This window comes from Neovison vison, chromosome 5 (genome assembly GCF_020171115.1).
Source record: "Neovison vison isolate M4711 chromosome 5, ASM_NN_V1, whole genome shotgun sequence".
Lineage (NCBI taxonomy): Eukaryota > Metazoa > Chordata > Mammalia > Carnivora > Mustelidae > Neogale > Neogale vison.
This window is the reverse complement of record NC_058095.1, coordinates 37,349,020-37,367,291: the sequence shown is the minus strand read 5'-3', so window position 1 is coordinate 37,367,291 and position 18,272 is coordinate 37,349,020. Positions and strand designations below refer to the sequence as shown.

Genomic DNA, 18,272 nt, shown 5'->3' with positions numbered 1-18,272 from the left:
ATCTCAGGGTTGTGAGTTTGAGCCTCACATTGGGTTTAGAAATTACTAAAAAAAATAAATAAACTGGTGTATGTACTCGGGGAATATGGTATTAAAGTGTGTGGATGAAATGGAAATGAAATAAACGTGAGTCTTGTCAAAACAGCAGTTTTAAGACTTTCTAATTGATTATAGTGAACAAAATGGTAAATGAAACTGAAATTTTTCTTGAACTGAACATTTAAAATATTAGGTATTTTTAGAAATGGATTGATTGAAAAACAGACTTGATTATAGGTACACATGTTCAGAAAGGACATTTTTAATTTATGTAGATTTTTAGGGTCGTGTGGTAGAAAGGATGTTAGCTTACTATTTATATAATGCATTTTTTATTTATCAATTCATTGAACTCTGTTGAACACTTTCTGTGGTCCAGACACTGTTCTAGGTAGTGGGGATATGTCTTGAATAAAAGAAAATCCTTGTTTCATGGAGCTACATTATAGTAGAACAAGTAGATCATAAATAATGTATAAGCATAATTTGAACTACAAAGTATTATAAAACTCCTTTGAACCATCTGGAAGAAATGAGCTACCTAAGTCTAATATCTAAAAAATAATTCTTAGTCAAAGTTAACTACAAATCCTCTTTTTGCCAGATACTCTACTGTTTGTAATTTAACAATTTTCAGAATGCATTGACACTGTCCTTATCAGCCTTCGCTTACCTTCTTTCACCCATACCATAATCATTTCCTTGCAAGCATTCTTAACTCTCTTGCCTTATTTTGTGCTTAACCTGGCAGGAGAACAAATCTGGCTAAATCTGTCTTACTACTTAATTTACACTCAGTCCCCTCAAGGCCTGGGAAGAGCCAGGAACACAGAAATGTTGTCTTAACTTTCATGGCTAATTCATTATTTTTAGACTTTCCTTCATGTACTTTAACCACTTCCCTGTGGTTCACAAGTTCATTTTTCTTCTTTGCAAGAGACTAGCCTAATCAAATAGAGCATCTCTTGGACCTTATTCCAAATTCCAGGAGATTGCCTCAGCTTGGGGGAGATGTTTATCTTTGGTGCCATAAACTATGGCTGGAGGAACAAGGTATAGTACAAGCATTGCTGCTGGGTTCACTCTTCAGAATCTGTGGTTAGGGGAAACGAATGTCATGTTACTTGCATAGAGAGGTAGATGCCCCAAAAAGTGAAAACCACTTAACTGGTCAATCTTTAAGGTATGTGGAGGCCTTTAATTGTAGTTCATGGATGGGCTACGGTGAGTTCCTGAATACCCTGAAATTGAAGTGTGTGTGTGTGTATACATATGTGCCTTTTAATGGAGAAGAGGGCTACAGTTTTTAAATATTCTCAAAGGGAGCTGTGACCTACATAAAGGATTCTATAGGATTTATTTTAGCAATAATCTCTGATTTAATGGATCTAGAAATGTTAGCAGTAAAAGGTGAGGCAAAGATGAGTTTTGCTATTTTGAATTCAAGATAATTAAAGAGGTGAAGGAAGCACAACTTTTAACGAAAAGAAGTTGGTTTTTCAGAAGTGGAGTTTGACAAATGCATGTTGTAAATTAACATTTTCTCTTTACATGTATTTTAGATCAACAGAGAAGAATATTTTTGCCACCTCCACCTGGAATTAGAAAATGTGTCATATCCACCAATATTTCTGCAACGTCTTTGACAATAGATGGAATTAGGTACAACTTTTAAAGTTTCTTTTAAAGCAAAGGAAGCCACTTAATTTTGAGTTTGTTCCTCTATGTCCTACAGTAATTTCCTTGTTAACCTACTTGTAATCACCTACTATTTTTTTATAATTATCGTTTACCATGATTAGGAAATGGAGTAGGAGGTACACATAGTGTTCCTGATTATAATTTTGAACTACTTTTATTTGGCAATTTGTAGCTTTGTCTTCCCAAATTTAAGATTATGTGTAATGCTTCATGGGTTTCATTATTCATTATTCATTAACTAGATAGCCAGAGCTGTTTTTGTATACTCATTATCAGGATATACCTAGGATAATAAGATACTCCCTTCTCATCTGGCACCTCCACTTGGTGGAGTTGTGTGTCCAAGTGTTGTACATCCAAGTGTTTAGCTGAAGGTACTCTTTCTCACTTTTCACCTTTTTGTGAAATGAACTATTCTGTGAGTCTCTTATTTTTTAAAGTAATCAATGATACCATCAATTTTTGAGTAAATTAAGTGGAGAAACACTGGGAAACTTTAAGTCTAGACTGATGGTTAATGTGAAGTTCTTTTCGTCTTTTGACCACAGCCATTTTGGATATTTATCTTTTATCCAGTATATTTTATGTCCTTAACTAAAAATCTCTCTGTTTGCCACAGGAAGGCTGGATCTGAATCTCAAAGATCCTATGTCATTCTTTTGTGTAAAATGATCACCCAGAGCTAAGAGGAAATTTAATTTCCTTTGGTTTTCTCTTTTGCTATAAAAATGATTATTTCAGTAAGGACTTTCACTTCTTTGCAGTAAGTCTTCCTCTGTAATTTTCTGTTTCCAGCAAAGGCAAAGTCATTAAATAGTATGTTTTGGAATGTTCCCTTAGTGAATGATGGACTTACTACAATTCCTAACTTAGTTTTTTACCTGACTTGTTCTCTGTTTAGTTGACTTAAATGGTGTTGTTAAAGGCTACCTTGAATTAAATTCTAAACCTGTTAGAGTGGTCTAGAGGTGACTTTCAAGTTTATTCTTTTAGAGGAGAAATTCACATAATATAAAATTAACATTTAAAAGTGAACAATTAATATTTAGTACCTTTACAGTGTTGTACAAACACTAACACTACCTCTGCCTACTTCTAAAACATTTTTATTACCCTAAAATAAAACTCTGTATCCTTTTAGCAGTTATTCCCTATGCCCCCCTCCATTCTAACCTTTGGGAACCACCAGCCTATTTTCTGTTTTTATGGAGATTCTATTCTGAGTGTTTCATATAAATGGTTGAACAATGTGTGACCTTTTGTGTCTGGCTTCTCTCACTTATAGTGCTGCCCAGGTTCATCCACATGGCAGCATGTATCACCACTTCATTCATTTTTGTGGCTGAATAATATTCTGTTATATGTATATACCATAATTTGTTTCTCCATGTATCCCTTAATGGTTAATGGACATTTAGGTTATTTCTGCCTTTTGGCTCTTATGAACAGTGCTTCTATAAAAATGTGTCTACAATTACTAGCTGAGTACTTCTTTCAGTTCTTTTGGGTATGCACTGAAGAATGTAATTCTGTGTTTAAAATTTAGAGGAACCTTCAAACCTTTTGCATATTGGCTTAACCATTTTACATTTCCATTAGTAATGCACAGGGGTTCTAATTTCTTGACTTTCAAGTTTTACGTTTAATATAAAAGGCATCATATAGTTGGTAGTTTGGTAGAAAAGGAGAATCCGAATTGGCCAAAAATCAACAAGTCTTATATTCTAGAAACTTAACTGGTTTTCATTCTTCTTAGATATGTGGTAGATGGTGGCTTTGTGAAGCAGTTAAATCACAATCCCAGATTAGGGTTGGACATCCTGGAGGTGGTTCCAATTTCAAAGTAAGTCTCTATGTCAAGCTTTTTTGTTCAAAGAACAGTTTATTAGGTCATTTTTAACTGGTTAGGATGTATGATGTTAACTACTTGGTACCTTTTGGGGACTTCTTTTTTTCTTCTTCTTAAGGAGTGAGGCGTTACAGCGAAGTGGCCGAGCTGGCAGAACTTCCTCAGGAAAATGCTTTCGGATCTATAGTAAAGATTTTTGGAACCAGTGTATGCCTGACCATGTGATCCCTGAGATTAAGAGAACTAGTTTGACATCTGTAGTTCTGACCTTAAAGTGCCTTGCCATACATGATGTTATAAGGTATGTAGACAATTTGAAGAGAGAAAAATTTGTTAGGATGGAGCCAGGTTATTCCTCAGAATTCTTTTGAGGTATTTGACTCCTACATCCCCTTCGTTTAGAGGTTTAGCTAAACCCAAATAAAAGATTTCTTTGCAGTGCTTTCCTGTGATTTGATTCCTTGCTCCTGTTTTAACCTTGGCCTAATGGGGTGCTCCATGCTGATGTTTATTTGGATCATTTAGTGATCACTGCTTATCTGTAATGAAAGGTATATAATAACCCTTATTCCAACCAGAAAGTGGTTTTCTGGTAGCATCTTTTGTGTGACCAGCATTGTAGCAAGTACTGTGAGAGATAGAGTAATACTCTGATTGTATTTTGCTTTCACTAAACTTAAATCCTATTAAGGAAACAAGATTCAGACACATGAAAGAAAGAATGGAACAGCTGTTAAGTTCCTCAAATGTTAAACTATATAAATAGTTGGCATAGGATAGAATATTGTTGTAGGGGCTTGGAATTTCATATTATACATGATAGAGGAAATAATGAAGGAAAATACTGTTCTTGGTCTTAATTTTAGTCTAAATTGTCTGCAGAAGTGTCAGAAACTGTGGGAGAAGGTGAGTGTGTGTTCATAAGAAGGGAAATAATTACTAGGTATGTCCAAATATGTATTGTATACTCTTGGAAAGCCAATTAAAATATTTTTTGGATAGTTTAAAACTAGAGATTTTCCAAATGAGAATATAGATCTTAGAAAGAGAAAAACATATAATATATGAAATTCTCACTCACCAATGAGAAAGAAGAACCATTTAAATAAATCTAAATGGCTGAACAGAAAGCTTTCAGATGAACCCAGATTTTAAAATAATATTCATAATATGATTTTTGTGAATAATACATAATTACAAAGCAACATATAATCAAGAATAAATATATATTAGAAAAATATGAATAATATTAAGAATGGCATATAATTAAGAATATATATATTAGAGAAGTAGGAATAATAATTACATAATATCATCATCTGCACTGAGTTAATTTTTCCATCTTAAGTTTTAAGACTTAGAATGTACTAAAAGTCCTCAAGATGCTAAAGCCAAAAAACAAAAAAATTCTCCTCTCTCTCTTTCTCCTTCTCTCTTTTTAGGATTTTATTTTTAAGTAATCTCTACACCCATTGTGGGGCTCGAACTCAGAACCCCGAAATCAAGAGTCACATGCTCCACCAACTGAACCAGCTGGATGTCCCTCTCCTCTCTCTTTTTGTTTATTTATTTATTTATTTACCCCCCTCCCCCACCCCCGCGCCTTTCTCTTTTTAGTATGTGCGTAGAATAAGGAGAAATAGAGCCAGTATTAACTTTCAGATTTTGGGTTATAGAAGAGAAATTATGCAGAACAGGTTGCCAGAAAATTGTAAGAAATACAAATGTTTTGACTTCGTCATTCAGGAAAAGGTCAGAATCTGAAAACAACTGCCCAGTATGCTTGGAATTGATCTTCAGCAAATTCTAGCAGAGTTTTTTTTTTTTTAGAAAAAAATGGTTTTAGAGAATTTAATGGTGATTTATAGTAATCCATATAAATCAAAATGGTTCACAAAGACTATGTCGTAATAAACCATTTCCTTTTTAGTTTGAAGATAGGACTGTCCACATAACAGGTGCACTGTAAGAATTTATCTCTTGTTTTCTACACATCATAAGATAAGATTATATCTACCTATTACATATCTGTTTTATCTATCTTATTCATCTTTGTGAATAAGGTGACAGGACTGTTGAATATAGTTGCCAAATAGCCAAATCCAGAATATATTGATTAATTGCTTAACATAGCCTACATGGAGGTTTTGCTGATAGTGTGTTGAACTTTGCTCTTTCCTCATGAGCATTTTCAGTGAAAATATTAAAGATATTGAAGTAATGGTTATATATTGCTGAAAAATGTCTTGATGTCTAATAAGTAGATGATCAAAACTGCAAGATTTAGAATGATCTTTTTTTTTTTTTCAAAGATTTTATTTATTTATTTGACAGAGAGAGATCACAAGTAGGCAGAGAGGCAGGCAGAGAGAGAGGAAGGGAAGCAGGTTCCCTGCTGAGCAGAGAGCCGGATGCGGGACTCGATCCCAGGACCCTGAGATTATGACCTGGGCTGAAGGCAGCAGCTTAACACACTGAGCCACCCAGGCGCCCCTAGAATGATCTTAATAGGCAAAAATCAACAAGGCCAAAGTGTGAAAGGTTACATCTTACAGCCTTTGTTTGGATTATATATTAAGGAAATACACATGAAAAAGATCTGAAATTATCAGATCACCACAACTTAGTATGAGCTTGCAATTATTATTCTGTTTAGAAAACAACAAAAAATTCCTACTGGCGGGGATGCTCAACTGGTTGGCCTTTGGCTTGGGTCATGATCCTCAGATCCTGGGATGGAGTCCCACTTGGCTGCAGGGCTGGGGGGCAGGTTGGGGGTGGGGTGGATCCTGCTCAGCAGGGAGACTGCTTCTCCCTCTGCCTGCCACTTACCCTGCTTGTGCTCTCTTTCTCTGACAAATAAATAAGTAAAATTTTTTAAAAAATAGTTTTTTTAAAAATTCCTACTGACATAGACTTTAGTTATGTTAATAAACTGCAATGTCCAAATGACTGGAATTATAGCATTCCTGTTGTGTGTTGGTCACTCTACATTTGGAGTTCAGTTATGGATATCATCATATTTTAGGAGGGTTTTGACAAGCTAGAGTGTTTCTGAAAGATGGTAATTAGGTATGGTGGGTCTCTTAGAAAGCAAATAATACAAGGAGAGCTTGATAGAATTCAGTAATTGGTATAATCAAGGGAGAAAAATAATGGTAGTTTTTACAAATCTGGAAGGGCACTCATGTAAAAGAGGAACCTGACTAATTTGGTATCTCTCTAGGACAGGGGTCAAAAACCATGTTCCAGGCTCACTGCCTGTTTTTGTAAATAAAATTTTATTGGAACAGAGCAATGCATATTCATTCATGTATGGTTGCTTTTACTATAACAGCAGAGTTGAATAATTGTGACACAGACCATACAGCCTACAAAACCTAAAATATTTACTATCTGGCCTTTTATAGAAAGTGTTTGCTGACTCTTGCTCTAGAAGATACCAGGACTTGTTGGTACAAGTTGTAGGAAAACTGTAGAATAGTCTACAAGATTTTTGTTTATTTGTTTTTAAATAGAGCAGTAAATCCTGGAGTGGACTTTTTGTAAGGTATTGGACCTTTTGTTCTTTGTTGGACTTTTTTAAGGTGAGAAATTGGAGTAGATGATTTAACCGTCTCAAGATTTATGGCGGAAAAAGTAATCCAGTGTCAATAGTGTTAAGTAATTATTATTAGTAGTAAGACTATATATATATATATATATATATATATATTCAGGCTTGGTTATATGCCACACTTTGTGAATATTTTTGTCTAATGTTCATTAATAGTATTATGGTTATGTAAGAATGCCTTTATTTTCCAAGATTTTATTTTTCATGTATTTATTTTAGAGAGAATGAGGGTGCATGTGAGCAGGGGGAAGGGCACAGTGGGAGGAAGAGGAAGAGGGAAAGAATCCCAAGTGGACTCCGTGCTGATTGTGGAGCCCAATGTGGGCCCCATCTTAGGACTCTGAGATCATGACCTGAGCCAAAACCAGGAGTGGGACATTCAACTGACTAAGCCACCCAGGCACCCCTAAGCTGTCTTTATTTTCAGAGGATGCATGCTGAAATATTTTGGGGGGTGAGTTGGCATTGTATTTACAACTTGTTTTCAGATAGTTCAGGAGAAAATAAGAATATACATAGAGCAAATATGGTAAAATTAATCAGATGTACTTACGATTTTATTAAAAACCATACTGAATTAATGTTGATCAACTTGTAATATTTGTCCACTGTCAATTTTTCTCCACTGGTTTATAAAATTGTAATAAAAATTGTGGGCTATAGAACAGAGTAGTTTTGACATTGAAGAATGTCAAAATATCTATGAAGAATGGGTCGGGAGTAAGATAGAGAAAAGAATGGTGAGTGTTCCAGCTAAGGGGGATCAAAAAGAAGTACTTTTTGAATTAAACAGAGGAGTGTGATTCAGCACTTAGTTCTCCTCCTGAAACCAACATTGCATGGTATGTTAACTAACTACAATTTAAATAAAAATTTAGAAAGGAAAAAAAGAGTATGATTCAGAAAAAATAATTTTCTACCTTGCTGAATGCTGATCATGATCATAGAGTGCTTAGGGAGGGGCGCCTGGGTGGCTCAGTTGTTAAGCGTCTACCTTCAGCTCAGGTCAAAATCACAGTGTCCTGGGATCAAGCCCCAGATTGGGTTTCTTGCTCAACGTGAAGCCAGCTTTTCCCTCTGCCTTCTGCTCTCCCTCCTTGTGTTCCTTCTCTCACTATCTCTTTCTGTCATAAATAAATAAAATCTTTAAAAAACAAAAAAGAATGCTTGAGGGGAAAAAAAGAGAGGGAGAGGAGGCTTGAAAAAAAGAAGTAAAACCTTTAAAGAAATTGTCAAGTCTGTGTTAAATCTTACAATGGTCAAGGAGTGGAATCTTAACTCATATCTCATTTAAACCCAGGTTTCCCTATTTGGATCCACCTAATGAGAGACTCATTTTGGAAGCTCTTAAACAACTTTACCAATGTGATGCTATTGACAGGTAAAACAACAACAACAACAACAAAAACAAAAACCCAACCACAACAGATGTTAATCTCTGTTTTATTTTAATTTTTAAAAATTTTTATTATTATTTTAAGTAAACTCTGTGTCACACATGGGGCTTGAACTCATGACCCTAAGATCAAGAGTCACATGCTCTACCAACTGAGCCAATCAGGCACCCCAGTCTCTTTTTTATTTTATTTACTTATTATTTATTTATTTGGGAGAGAGAGAATTGTGTGGGGGAGCAGAGGGAAGGAAGGACAGGCAGACTCCACACTGAGTACAGAGCCTGATGCATCACTTGATCCCATGATTCTGAGATCATGACCTGAACCAAAATCAGGAATTGGATGCTTATCTGACTTGAGCCCCTCAGGTGCCCCCCCATCTCTTTTTCAAAGAGCATTCTTAATAGTTTCCTTTATCAGTAGAAAATGATTTGTTTGAATTGAATGGAGTGTTTTATCTGAAATAAGACTTTGTCCTCAGTTTTTCTTTGCCACAATTCTGAATTTTAAAATTACATGATAAAACTGTATTTGTATTTGGTATTATTTAACAAGTAATTTTTGAGTACCATTTCAGTACCAGGCTTTAAGTTGGGCATATGAAATAATAAGAGAGCCAGACCTTGTTCTTATGATTGTGTGTTGGGGAAAGATTTGGTAATTATCATTCTCTTATTTCTTCAAGGACATCCTCTTTGCTTCTGAAGCATTTTGTGTCTTTTACTATAGTACTTTATTCTGCCTCACTGTTTAGTTTTTTGGATGTATTGGCCCTTCAAAACAGGGAATATATCAGCTTTATGTTTTCTTTTATCAATGATCAGTGTGTTATGTTTTTTATATTGAATTTATGGAGTTGATTTAAGGTAATATAAACTATATCTGACTTATTTTAAATGATGAACATTTCATTTGTACTCCCAGGATAGAAAGAACTTAAGAACCTTATCTTTCTATTAAGGAGCGGCCATGTGACCAGGTTGGGTTTGTCTATGGTGGAATTTCCTCTCCCTCCACATCTGACATGTGCAGTAATAAAGGCTGCTTCTCTGGATTGTGAAGATCTACTACTTCCAATAGCAGCAATGTTGTCTGTGGAAAATGTCTTCATTAGACCGGGTAAGAAGTTTATGATGAGTTTTAAAAAAATTATAGACTTTATTTTTTATTTTTATTTATTTATTTTTTAAAAGATTTTATTTATTTATTAGACAGAGATCACAAGTAGGCAGAGAGAGAGGAGGAAGGAGGCTCCCTGTAGAGCAGAGAGCCCGATGCGGGGCTCGATCCCAGGACCCTGGGATCATGAAAGGCAGAGGCTTTAACCCACTGAGCCACCCATGTGCCCCTAGACTTTATTTTTTAGAGCAGTTTTAGGTTTAAAGAAAAGCTGAGGATAAGTACAGACACGCAGAGTTACCTCATACTTAACATCTTTTGTTAGTGTGGTACATTTGTTATTATTGATGAGCCTGTATTGATACATGATGATTAACTAAGGGTCACTGTATTGTATATTTGGGTTTTGAGAAAACCCTGTATCTGTAGTAACATATTTCCACCATTATAGTAATACACTAAAAAATTGCACTCCTCTAAACATCTCCTTGTTGTCCACCTATTCATCCCTATATCCCTTCTGCCAAGATAGCTTGGCAATGCACATTTAAGGTTTCTTGTTGTCTTTTTAAAGCATAATAGTTCTTTTCTTTCTATTGTTTAGGATTTGTTTATATTTTCTCATATTGAAGGACATCTTGGTTGCTTTCAAGTTTCGGCAATTATGAATAAAGCTGCTGTAATCCATGTACAGGTTTTTGTGTGGACATAGGATTTCAACTCACTGCTGAGTTATGATATAACAATAGGTTTATATTTGTAAGAAACTGCTAAACTATCTTCCAAAGTGCCTGCACAGTTTTGTGTTCTCACCTACAATGAGTTTGAGAATTCCTGTTGCTCTACATCCTCACCAGCATTTGGTGTTGCCATTGTTTTAGATTTTGACCATTCTAATAAGTGTTTAGCACTTGTTAGTAACTTGTTTTAACATGCAGATCCCTGATGACATATGATGTTAACCATCTTTTTATATGCTTATTTGTCATCTCTGGATTTTTGTGTGTGTGTGTGTGTGTGTGTGTGTGTGAGGTGTCCATTCAGGTCTTTTTATTATGTTATTTCATTTTATTTAAAGATTTCAGTTTTAAGTATTTTATTTATTTTATTATTTTATTATATATTTTATTTATATATTATATATATTATATATATTTTATTTTATTTAAAGATTTCATTTTTAAGTAATCCCTGTACCCAGTGTGGGGCTCAAGCTTGTAACCCTGAGATTGCGTTGCATGCTTTACCAACCAAGCCAGCCAGGCACCCCCAATTTAGAAAACTAAATTGGGAGGTTTTCTTATTGTTGAGTTTTAGGAGTTCTTTGTATATTTCAGTTAACAGTCCTTTATCAGGTATGTCTTTTGCAAATATTTTTTCCAAGTCTATGGTTTGTCTTATCATTCTTTTGACATTATCTTTCATAGAGCAGAAGTTTTAAATTTTAATGAAGTCCGGTTTTCAGTTACTTCTTTTATGGGTCATGTGTTTGGTGTTATATTTGAAAAGTCATCACCATACCCAACATCCTTTAGGTTCTCTCCTATGTTATCTTCTAGGAGTTGGATGTCCATTTTTTCTAACCTCATTTGTTCAAAAAGCTATCCTTCCATTGAAATACCTTTCCCCCTTGTTAAAGATCATTTAACTATATTTGTGTGGGTCTGTTTCTGAGCCCTGTATTCTGTTCCATTGACCTCTTTTCCTACTCTTCTGTCAATATCACACTGTCTTGAATATTAGAGCTTTACAGTAATTCTTGAAGTTGGATAGGGTTAGTTTTCTGACTTTGCCCTTCCCCTTCAATTAGGGATTATGTCAAATCTGTAGATCAGTCTGGAAAGAATTCATATCTTGACAGTATTGAGCCTTTCTATCCATGTACATGAAATATTTCCCCGTTTATTTAGATTCTCCAGTAATTCACTGGGCATTTTTATTACCATGTATCTAGCCCTATGAGACATGAAACTGAGGATCAAAGAATTTTACATTTTGTTATTCTTTAACTTAGTTGTTTGAAATAGAGAGTTTATAATGTTCCTGGCTAAGAATTAATTTCCTTTCACTGGTAAAGGAAGATAGTATGGTGGACTTTTGCCCTGTTTTAGTACATTAGTAATATATTAACTTTTCTTCCCTAGACTTAAAAGAAATGCAAGTTCAGCACCTGTATCTTAAGAGAATTGTTTTGAGGTTCAGACTTCTGCTTCTTTCCTTTCTTGGTGTGTCTGTATGGGACACAACTTAGTTCTTCTCATAGCAGCTTTACTTTCTTCTAATGGGGGTAGGGGTAGGGTCAGAATGGTTTTTTGTTTGTTTGTTTGTTTGTTTTTTAAGAGCTTCTGGGAGAGCCTGGATGGCTTAGTTAGTTTAACTTTTGACTCTTGGTTTTGGCTCTGGTCATGATCTCAGGGTTGTGAGATCATGCCTCTGTGATGGGTATGGAGCCTGCTTAAGGTTTTCTCTTGCCCTCTCCATTCTGCCCCTCCCCCCTTGAGTGAATGAATATATATAAAAATAAATTAAAAATAAATAAATAAAAGACCTTCTGAGTAGACCGTATTTCTTGCCTATAGCCAAGACTAAAAATAGTGTGTGCTACCATAATGGCCATATCCCTTTATAAGCTGTGAGTGTGTGTCCAGATTGGTTTATTTATTGCCAAGATTGTAATGGAGAATACATTTTTCTGGAAAAGTACTCTGGTTTAATCAGTGAGCTGCCTATCCTAAATAATTGTAGTCTTTTTTTCCCCTTCCCCCTAGATTGTAGTCTTAAGTGTCAGAATTTTGGTTCTAGTAATACCCCGAATTACAATTGCTCTTTTCTAGTAAAGAGTAATATGCAGGGGCGCTTAGGTGGCTCAGTCTGTTAAGTGTCAGTCTTTGGGTCAGGTCCTGATCCCTGATCAGGGTGTTAGGATCCAGCTCCAACTCTGCCTCCTCAGCGGGGAGTCTGCTTCTTCCTCTGACCCTCCCCTCTCCTGCTCTCTCTCTCTCTCAAACAAATAAAATCTTAAAAAAAAAAAAAGATTCTATACAGTAAATAAGGTTGGCTGGGTGGTAGTTAGGGGATGGGTGAAATAGTGAAGGGAATTAAGAAAAACAGACTTCAATTATAAAATAAAGTCGTGGAGATGAAAGCATAGTATAGAGAATGCAGTCAGTAGTGTTGTACTAATGTTTTATAGTAACTGCGCTTACTATGGTGAGTGTTGAGTAATATATAGAATTGTTAAATCACTATGTTGTACAACTGAACCTAATGTAGCATTGTATGTCAGCCATCCTTTAATGATAATCTTTAAGTGAATAAGTCTAGCTGGGTTTCTAAGCTAAAAATACTTTAAAAACTAGTAAAGAGTATTGAGGTGAGAGTCAAGAGATCAGGGTTCTAACCTGACTCCACTGCAACCTAATGATCTATTGACCTAGTTTTTCTGGACTTCATTTTTCATTTGTAAAATCAGGGAGTTAGATTAGATTAAGGTGATCCAATCTTATAGTCTTACAAGGGTAGAAAAAGGAACTGGTTTTCCTCATTGGAACTTTTAAGTAGATGAAGCCACTCTGATGTTAGCTCCTTTTTTTTTTTTTTAATTACCGTTTTATTGGAATACAATTTCAAAGTTACAGAAATGTTGAAAGTACAGTAAAGAATTTCCTTTATACCTTTTACCTAGTTTCATCAGTTTTTAACTTTTTTCTGTATTTGCTTTCCTATTCTTTTTCTCTTTCTCTGTCTCTCTCTATATGTATGCATTTTATTTATTTTTAAGAGTCACTTAGGAATGTTACACTCCCTTACCACAAAATATTGATAACGTATATTTACTAGGAATAAGGGCAGTCTCTTATTTAACCATAGTATATTTATCAAAATTAGGAAGTTTAGTATTGACAAAATACTATTATCTAGTCCAGAGTCCATATTCAAATTGTCCTTTGTCCCTAGAATATACAGAAGTAGCTTTAGAATTCCTAAGATACACCACTGACTGCTTACAGTTTTTATTTATTTATGTTTAATTATTTTTTAAAGATTTCATTTATTTATTTGAGAGAGAGAGACACACACACACACACAGCGACTGAGAGCACCAGTGGAGGTGGGGGGAGGCAGAGGGAGAGGGAGAAAGAGACTCCCCGCTAAGTAGGAAGCCTGACTCTGCGTTCAATCCCAGGACCCTGAGATCATGACCTGAGCCAAAGGGAGATGCACAGCCAACTGAGCCACCCAGGTGCTCCTACAGTTTTTATTTTTGAGGTAAAATGTACATGTAGTGAAATGTATAAATCTTAGGTATATAATTCAATTAATTTTGCAAAGTCCACACATCTGTATAACTCCTACCCCTGTCAAGATATGGAACAGTTTTATCTCTTGGAAGATTTCTTCAGTGCCCCTTCACAGTCAGAATCTCCCCACCTCCCTACAGTCAGTCATTTCTCTATTTCTTTTTTTAGGTTTAGCTTTTCTGAAACTTACTGTGAATAGACTTATATGTACTTTTTTGTGTTTGGCTTTTTTTGGTCAACATAGTGGGTGAGATTTATCCAATTCCACTGTATGAACATACTACAGTTAGGTTTTTTTTCCATTATCCTATTGATAAACATTTGAATTGTTTCTTGTTTGGTGCTATTTATAAATACGGCTGTTAAGTGGCACCTGGGGGGCACCATCCATTAAGCGTTGGACTCTTAGTTTCAGCTTAGGTTGTGATCTCAGGGTCCTGAGATTGAGCCCATGTTGGGCTCCAGGCTTAGCACAGAGTCTGCTTGTCCCCTCTCCTTGCCCCTCTCCTCCTCCCACCCCACCCTCTTATAAATACACACACACACACACACTCTCTCTCTCTCTCTCTCTCTCAAATAAGTAAATTAAAAAAAAAAGAATAGCTGTTTCGAACATTCCTATGTAGGTCTTTTGTAGATGTACATTTTCATTTCTCTTAGGTAACTATCTAGGAAACAAATTGTTGCATTATTGAGTAAGCATGTGTTTAAGAAATTGCCAGCCTGGGGCGCCTGGGTGGCTCAGTGGGTTAAAGCCTCTGCCTTTGGCTCAGGTCACAATCCCAGGGTTCTGGGATCAAGCTCCACATTGGGCTCTCTGCTCAGCAGGAAGCCTGCTTCCTCCTCTCACTCTCTCTGCCTGCCTCTCTGCCTACTTGTGATCTCTGTCAAATAAATAAATAAAATCTTTAAAAGAAAAAAAAAGAAATTGCCAACCTTTAGGATGCCTAGGTGGCTCAGTAGGTTAAGCATCCCATTCCGTCTTGTGCTGGGATCAAACCCTCCTCCCCTACCGCTCCCTGCAGCCCTGTATCAGGCCCCACCCTCAATGGGGAGTTAGCATGGGATTGGGATTCTGTCTCTCCCTCTGCCCCTCCCCCTGCTCACATTCTCTTTTGCTCTCTCTCAAATAAATAAATCTTATTTTTTTAAAAAGGATTTTATTAATTTATTTGACAGAGATCACAAGTAGGCAAAGAGGCAGGTGGGGGGGGCAGGCTCCCTGCTGAGCAGAGAGCCCGATGTCGGGCTAGATCCCAGGACCCTGAGATCATGACCTGAGCTGAAGGCAGAGGCTTTAACCCACTAAGCCACCAAGGCATCCCTCAAATAAATAAATCTTAAAGAAAGCAATTGCCAACCCTTTTCCCCAAATGGCTATACCATTTTAAAATTCCATCAGCAATGTTTGCACCACATGTCTTCCTCAACATTTGGTGTTGCCTGTCATGTTATTTTACACATTCTATTATGTATTGGTGATCCCTCCTTATGGTTTCATTTGCATTTTCCTGCTGACTAATATTTTTGTGCATTCATGTGATTATTGGCCATTTATCTGTCTTCTTTGTGAATTGTCTGTTAAAATCTTTTATTCAGGTTTTAAATTTATTAAAAAATTATGGAATCTCAGAGATTTCAGTTTATTCTGGATACAGGTTATTTGGTAGATAATGAGTTGCATGTAGTTGTTCCCACTCTGGGCTTTTCTGTTTACTTTCTGAACAGTGGCTTTTGATGATGGGGGCTTTTGAATTTTGGTAAGTTTAATATATCAGTTACTATTGTTGTGGTTACTTTCTGAATGCTAAAAGATCTTTGCCTGCCCCAGAATCATGAAAATATACTTCCCTCTCATATTTCTATTGATACTTTCCTACAAGCTTTACTTTATTGAGCTTTTAATATATACAGTGATCCATCTGAATTTAAGCTTTGTATATGGTATGAGGTAGAGATCTAGGTTACTTTTTTTCTCTGTGATCATCCACTTATTCCAGCACATTTATGGAAAAGATATTTTCCTCCACTGAATTGCATTGATACCTTTTTAGAAAATCTAGGGACTATATATGTGTGACTGTTTTTTCTGGACTTTATTTCATTGATCTGTTTATCCTTGTGTCAGTGCCACTTAGTGTTGATTACACAGCTTTATGGTAAATTTTGAAATCAGATATTGTAAGTCTTTCAACATTGTGTTCCTTTTTTGATACTCTTGTGGTTATTCCATTTTCCTTGCATTTTTATATAAATTTCAGAATCAGCATATCAGTTTTTTCAGGAAAAAGCCTGCTAGAATTTTGATAAGGATTGTGTTAAAGCCTTTATTCTTATTGCTGTTGCTTAACATGTCCTTGCTGTAGGGCTGATAATATGCATCTTTAATCACAGTTTACTCAATGAATATTTTATTGCATCATGTAAAATACAGGAAAGCTTACAACAATTTAGTTCCATTCACTCCTCCATCATGTGTGCTACTGTTGTCATATAAATTACATTTACATTTACATATGTTATGAGCTTCAAATATAGTATTCAAATATAGTATTATAATATTTCCTTCTTATGTCTTTGAAAGAAGTTGAGAAGAAATGAAAAATTAAGTCCATTCCAGTACTGGAAGTAGAAGGTCAGGTATTGGTTTAAGCAATTTTTTTCTTTTGAAGAGTTTATTTATTTATTTATTTTAGGGAGGGATAGTGCATGATGTGCCTGCCTACGTGAGCAGAGGGGAGGGGCAGAGGGAAAGGTAGGGAGAGAGAATCTCAAGCAATCTGTGCTCTGAGCATGAAGGCTGAAGCCATTGTGGGGCTCAGTCCCTCCTCCCTGAGATCATGACCCGAGCTGAAACCCAGAGTTGGTTGCTCAACCAGCCAAGCCACCCAGGCACCCCTGGTTTTAAAATTTCTGTTTAGAATCTTCTCTCTGTGGATGGATAGTTGACTCAACTTTTTAGCTTTCTAGGTTGTTCAGGTCTTAGGGTTTTGTTTTGTTTTGTTTTATTTATTTATTTGAGAGAGAGAGAAAGAGAGCATGAGAGGGGAGAGGTCAGAGGTAGAAGCAGACTTCCTGCCAAGCAGAGAGCCGGATGCAGGACTTGATCCTGGGACTCCAGGATCATGGCCTGAGCCAAAGGCAGTTACTCAACCAACTGAGCCACACAGGTGCCCGTGTTTGTTTGTTTTTAAGATTTTATCAGAGACAGTGTGAGCATTGGGGAGGAGGAGAGAGAGAGGGAGAAGCAGACTCCCTGGTGAGCAGGGAGCCTGACACAGGGCTCTACCCAGGGCCCTGGGAGAAGCAGACTCTCTGGTGAGCCAGGCTCAACTGAGCCACCCAGGTGCCCTGGTCTTAGGTTTTAATTATGTGGTGGTGGTGTGTTTTAAGATTTTATTTATTTATTTGTCAGAGAGAGCACAAGCAGGGAGAGAGGAAGGTAGAGAGAGAAGCAGGCTCCCTGCTGAGCAAGGAGTCCTACTCAGACTTGATCCCAGGACTCTGGAATTATGACCTGAGCCAAAGGCAGCCCTTAACTGACTGAGCCACTCAGGCATTCCTGTTCTTTGTTTTTCTTTTAATCAAGTTCTAGAGTTGCTTTTGATATCTTGAAGGCCTTTTTTTGGGTCCTAACTTTAGGAAATATTATTTGAAAGTGACCTATATTCGAAGGCACTCAAGGAAAAGGGAGACTTCCCTTTGTTAGCTTAATACTTGGCTTTAGATATCTGTGGACTCTTTAGAATATTCAGATAATATAGCCAATAAGAATATGTATTTTTTCTATGCTTTGATTTGGTGAGTTCGTTTATTTTTTCTTAAGATTTTATTTGAGAGAGAGGGAGAGTGAGAGGTAGAAGCAAATTCTCGGCTGAGCAGAGAGCCTGACGCAGGGCTCTTTCCCAGGACCCGGAAATCATGAACTGAGCTGAAAGCAGATGCTTAACCTATCCTGAGCCACCCAAGATTAAGTCTTGCCTTTGTGAAGCACTTGATGTGAATCATGTTAATGGATATGAAACATGAATTACCCCCAAAGCAACTAAGGTAGCTCAGAGATTCAGTGTTTCTAGATTCCACAGAATAAAAATGCAACTGTGAAATAGCAATGGACTTTTCTATTTTTATGTCAGAGACAGGATTGAGGTTTTTTTTTCCTTTAGATACTGACCTAGGCTTCTTTTTTTAAAAATAGGTAGTACCTAGGTCCCTGGGTGGCTCCGTTGGTTAAGCATCTGCATTTGGCT

At 36.3% G+C, this 18,272-nt stretch overlaps 1 protein-coding gene across 2 annotated transcripts in view; it reads left to right on the top strand.

Annotated features, from left to right (window-relative positions):
• Window positions 1-18,272, top strand: part of DHX40 (DEAH-box helicase 40) — a 47,029-nt gene that overhangs the window by 12,617 nt on the left and 16,140 nt on the right. For both annotated transcript variants that reach the window (XM_044248553.1, XM_044248552.1), the window contains 5 exons: window positions 1,602-1,701; window positions 3,497-3,583; window positions 3,708-3,890; window positions 8,506-8,586; window positions 9,564-9,721. In XM_044248553.1, coding sequence (XP_044104488.1) covers window positions 1,602-1,701; window positions 3,497-3,583; window positions 3,708-3,890; window positions 8,506-8,586; window positions 9,564-9,721 — 609 coding nt within the window. The remainder of the gene's footprint in view (window positions 1-1,601; window positions 1,702-3,496; window positions 3,584-3,707; window positions 3,891-8,505; window positions 8,587-9,563; window positions 9,722-18,272) is intronic.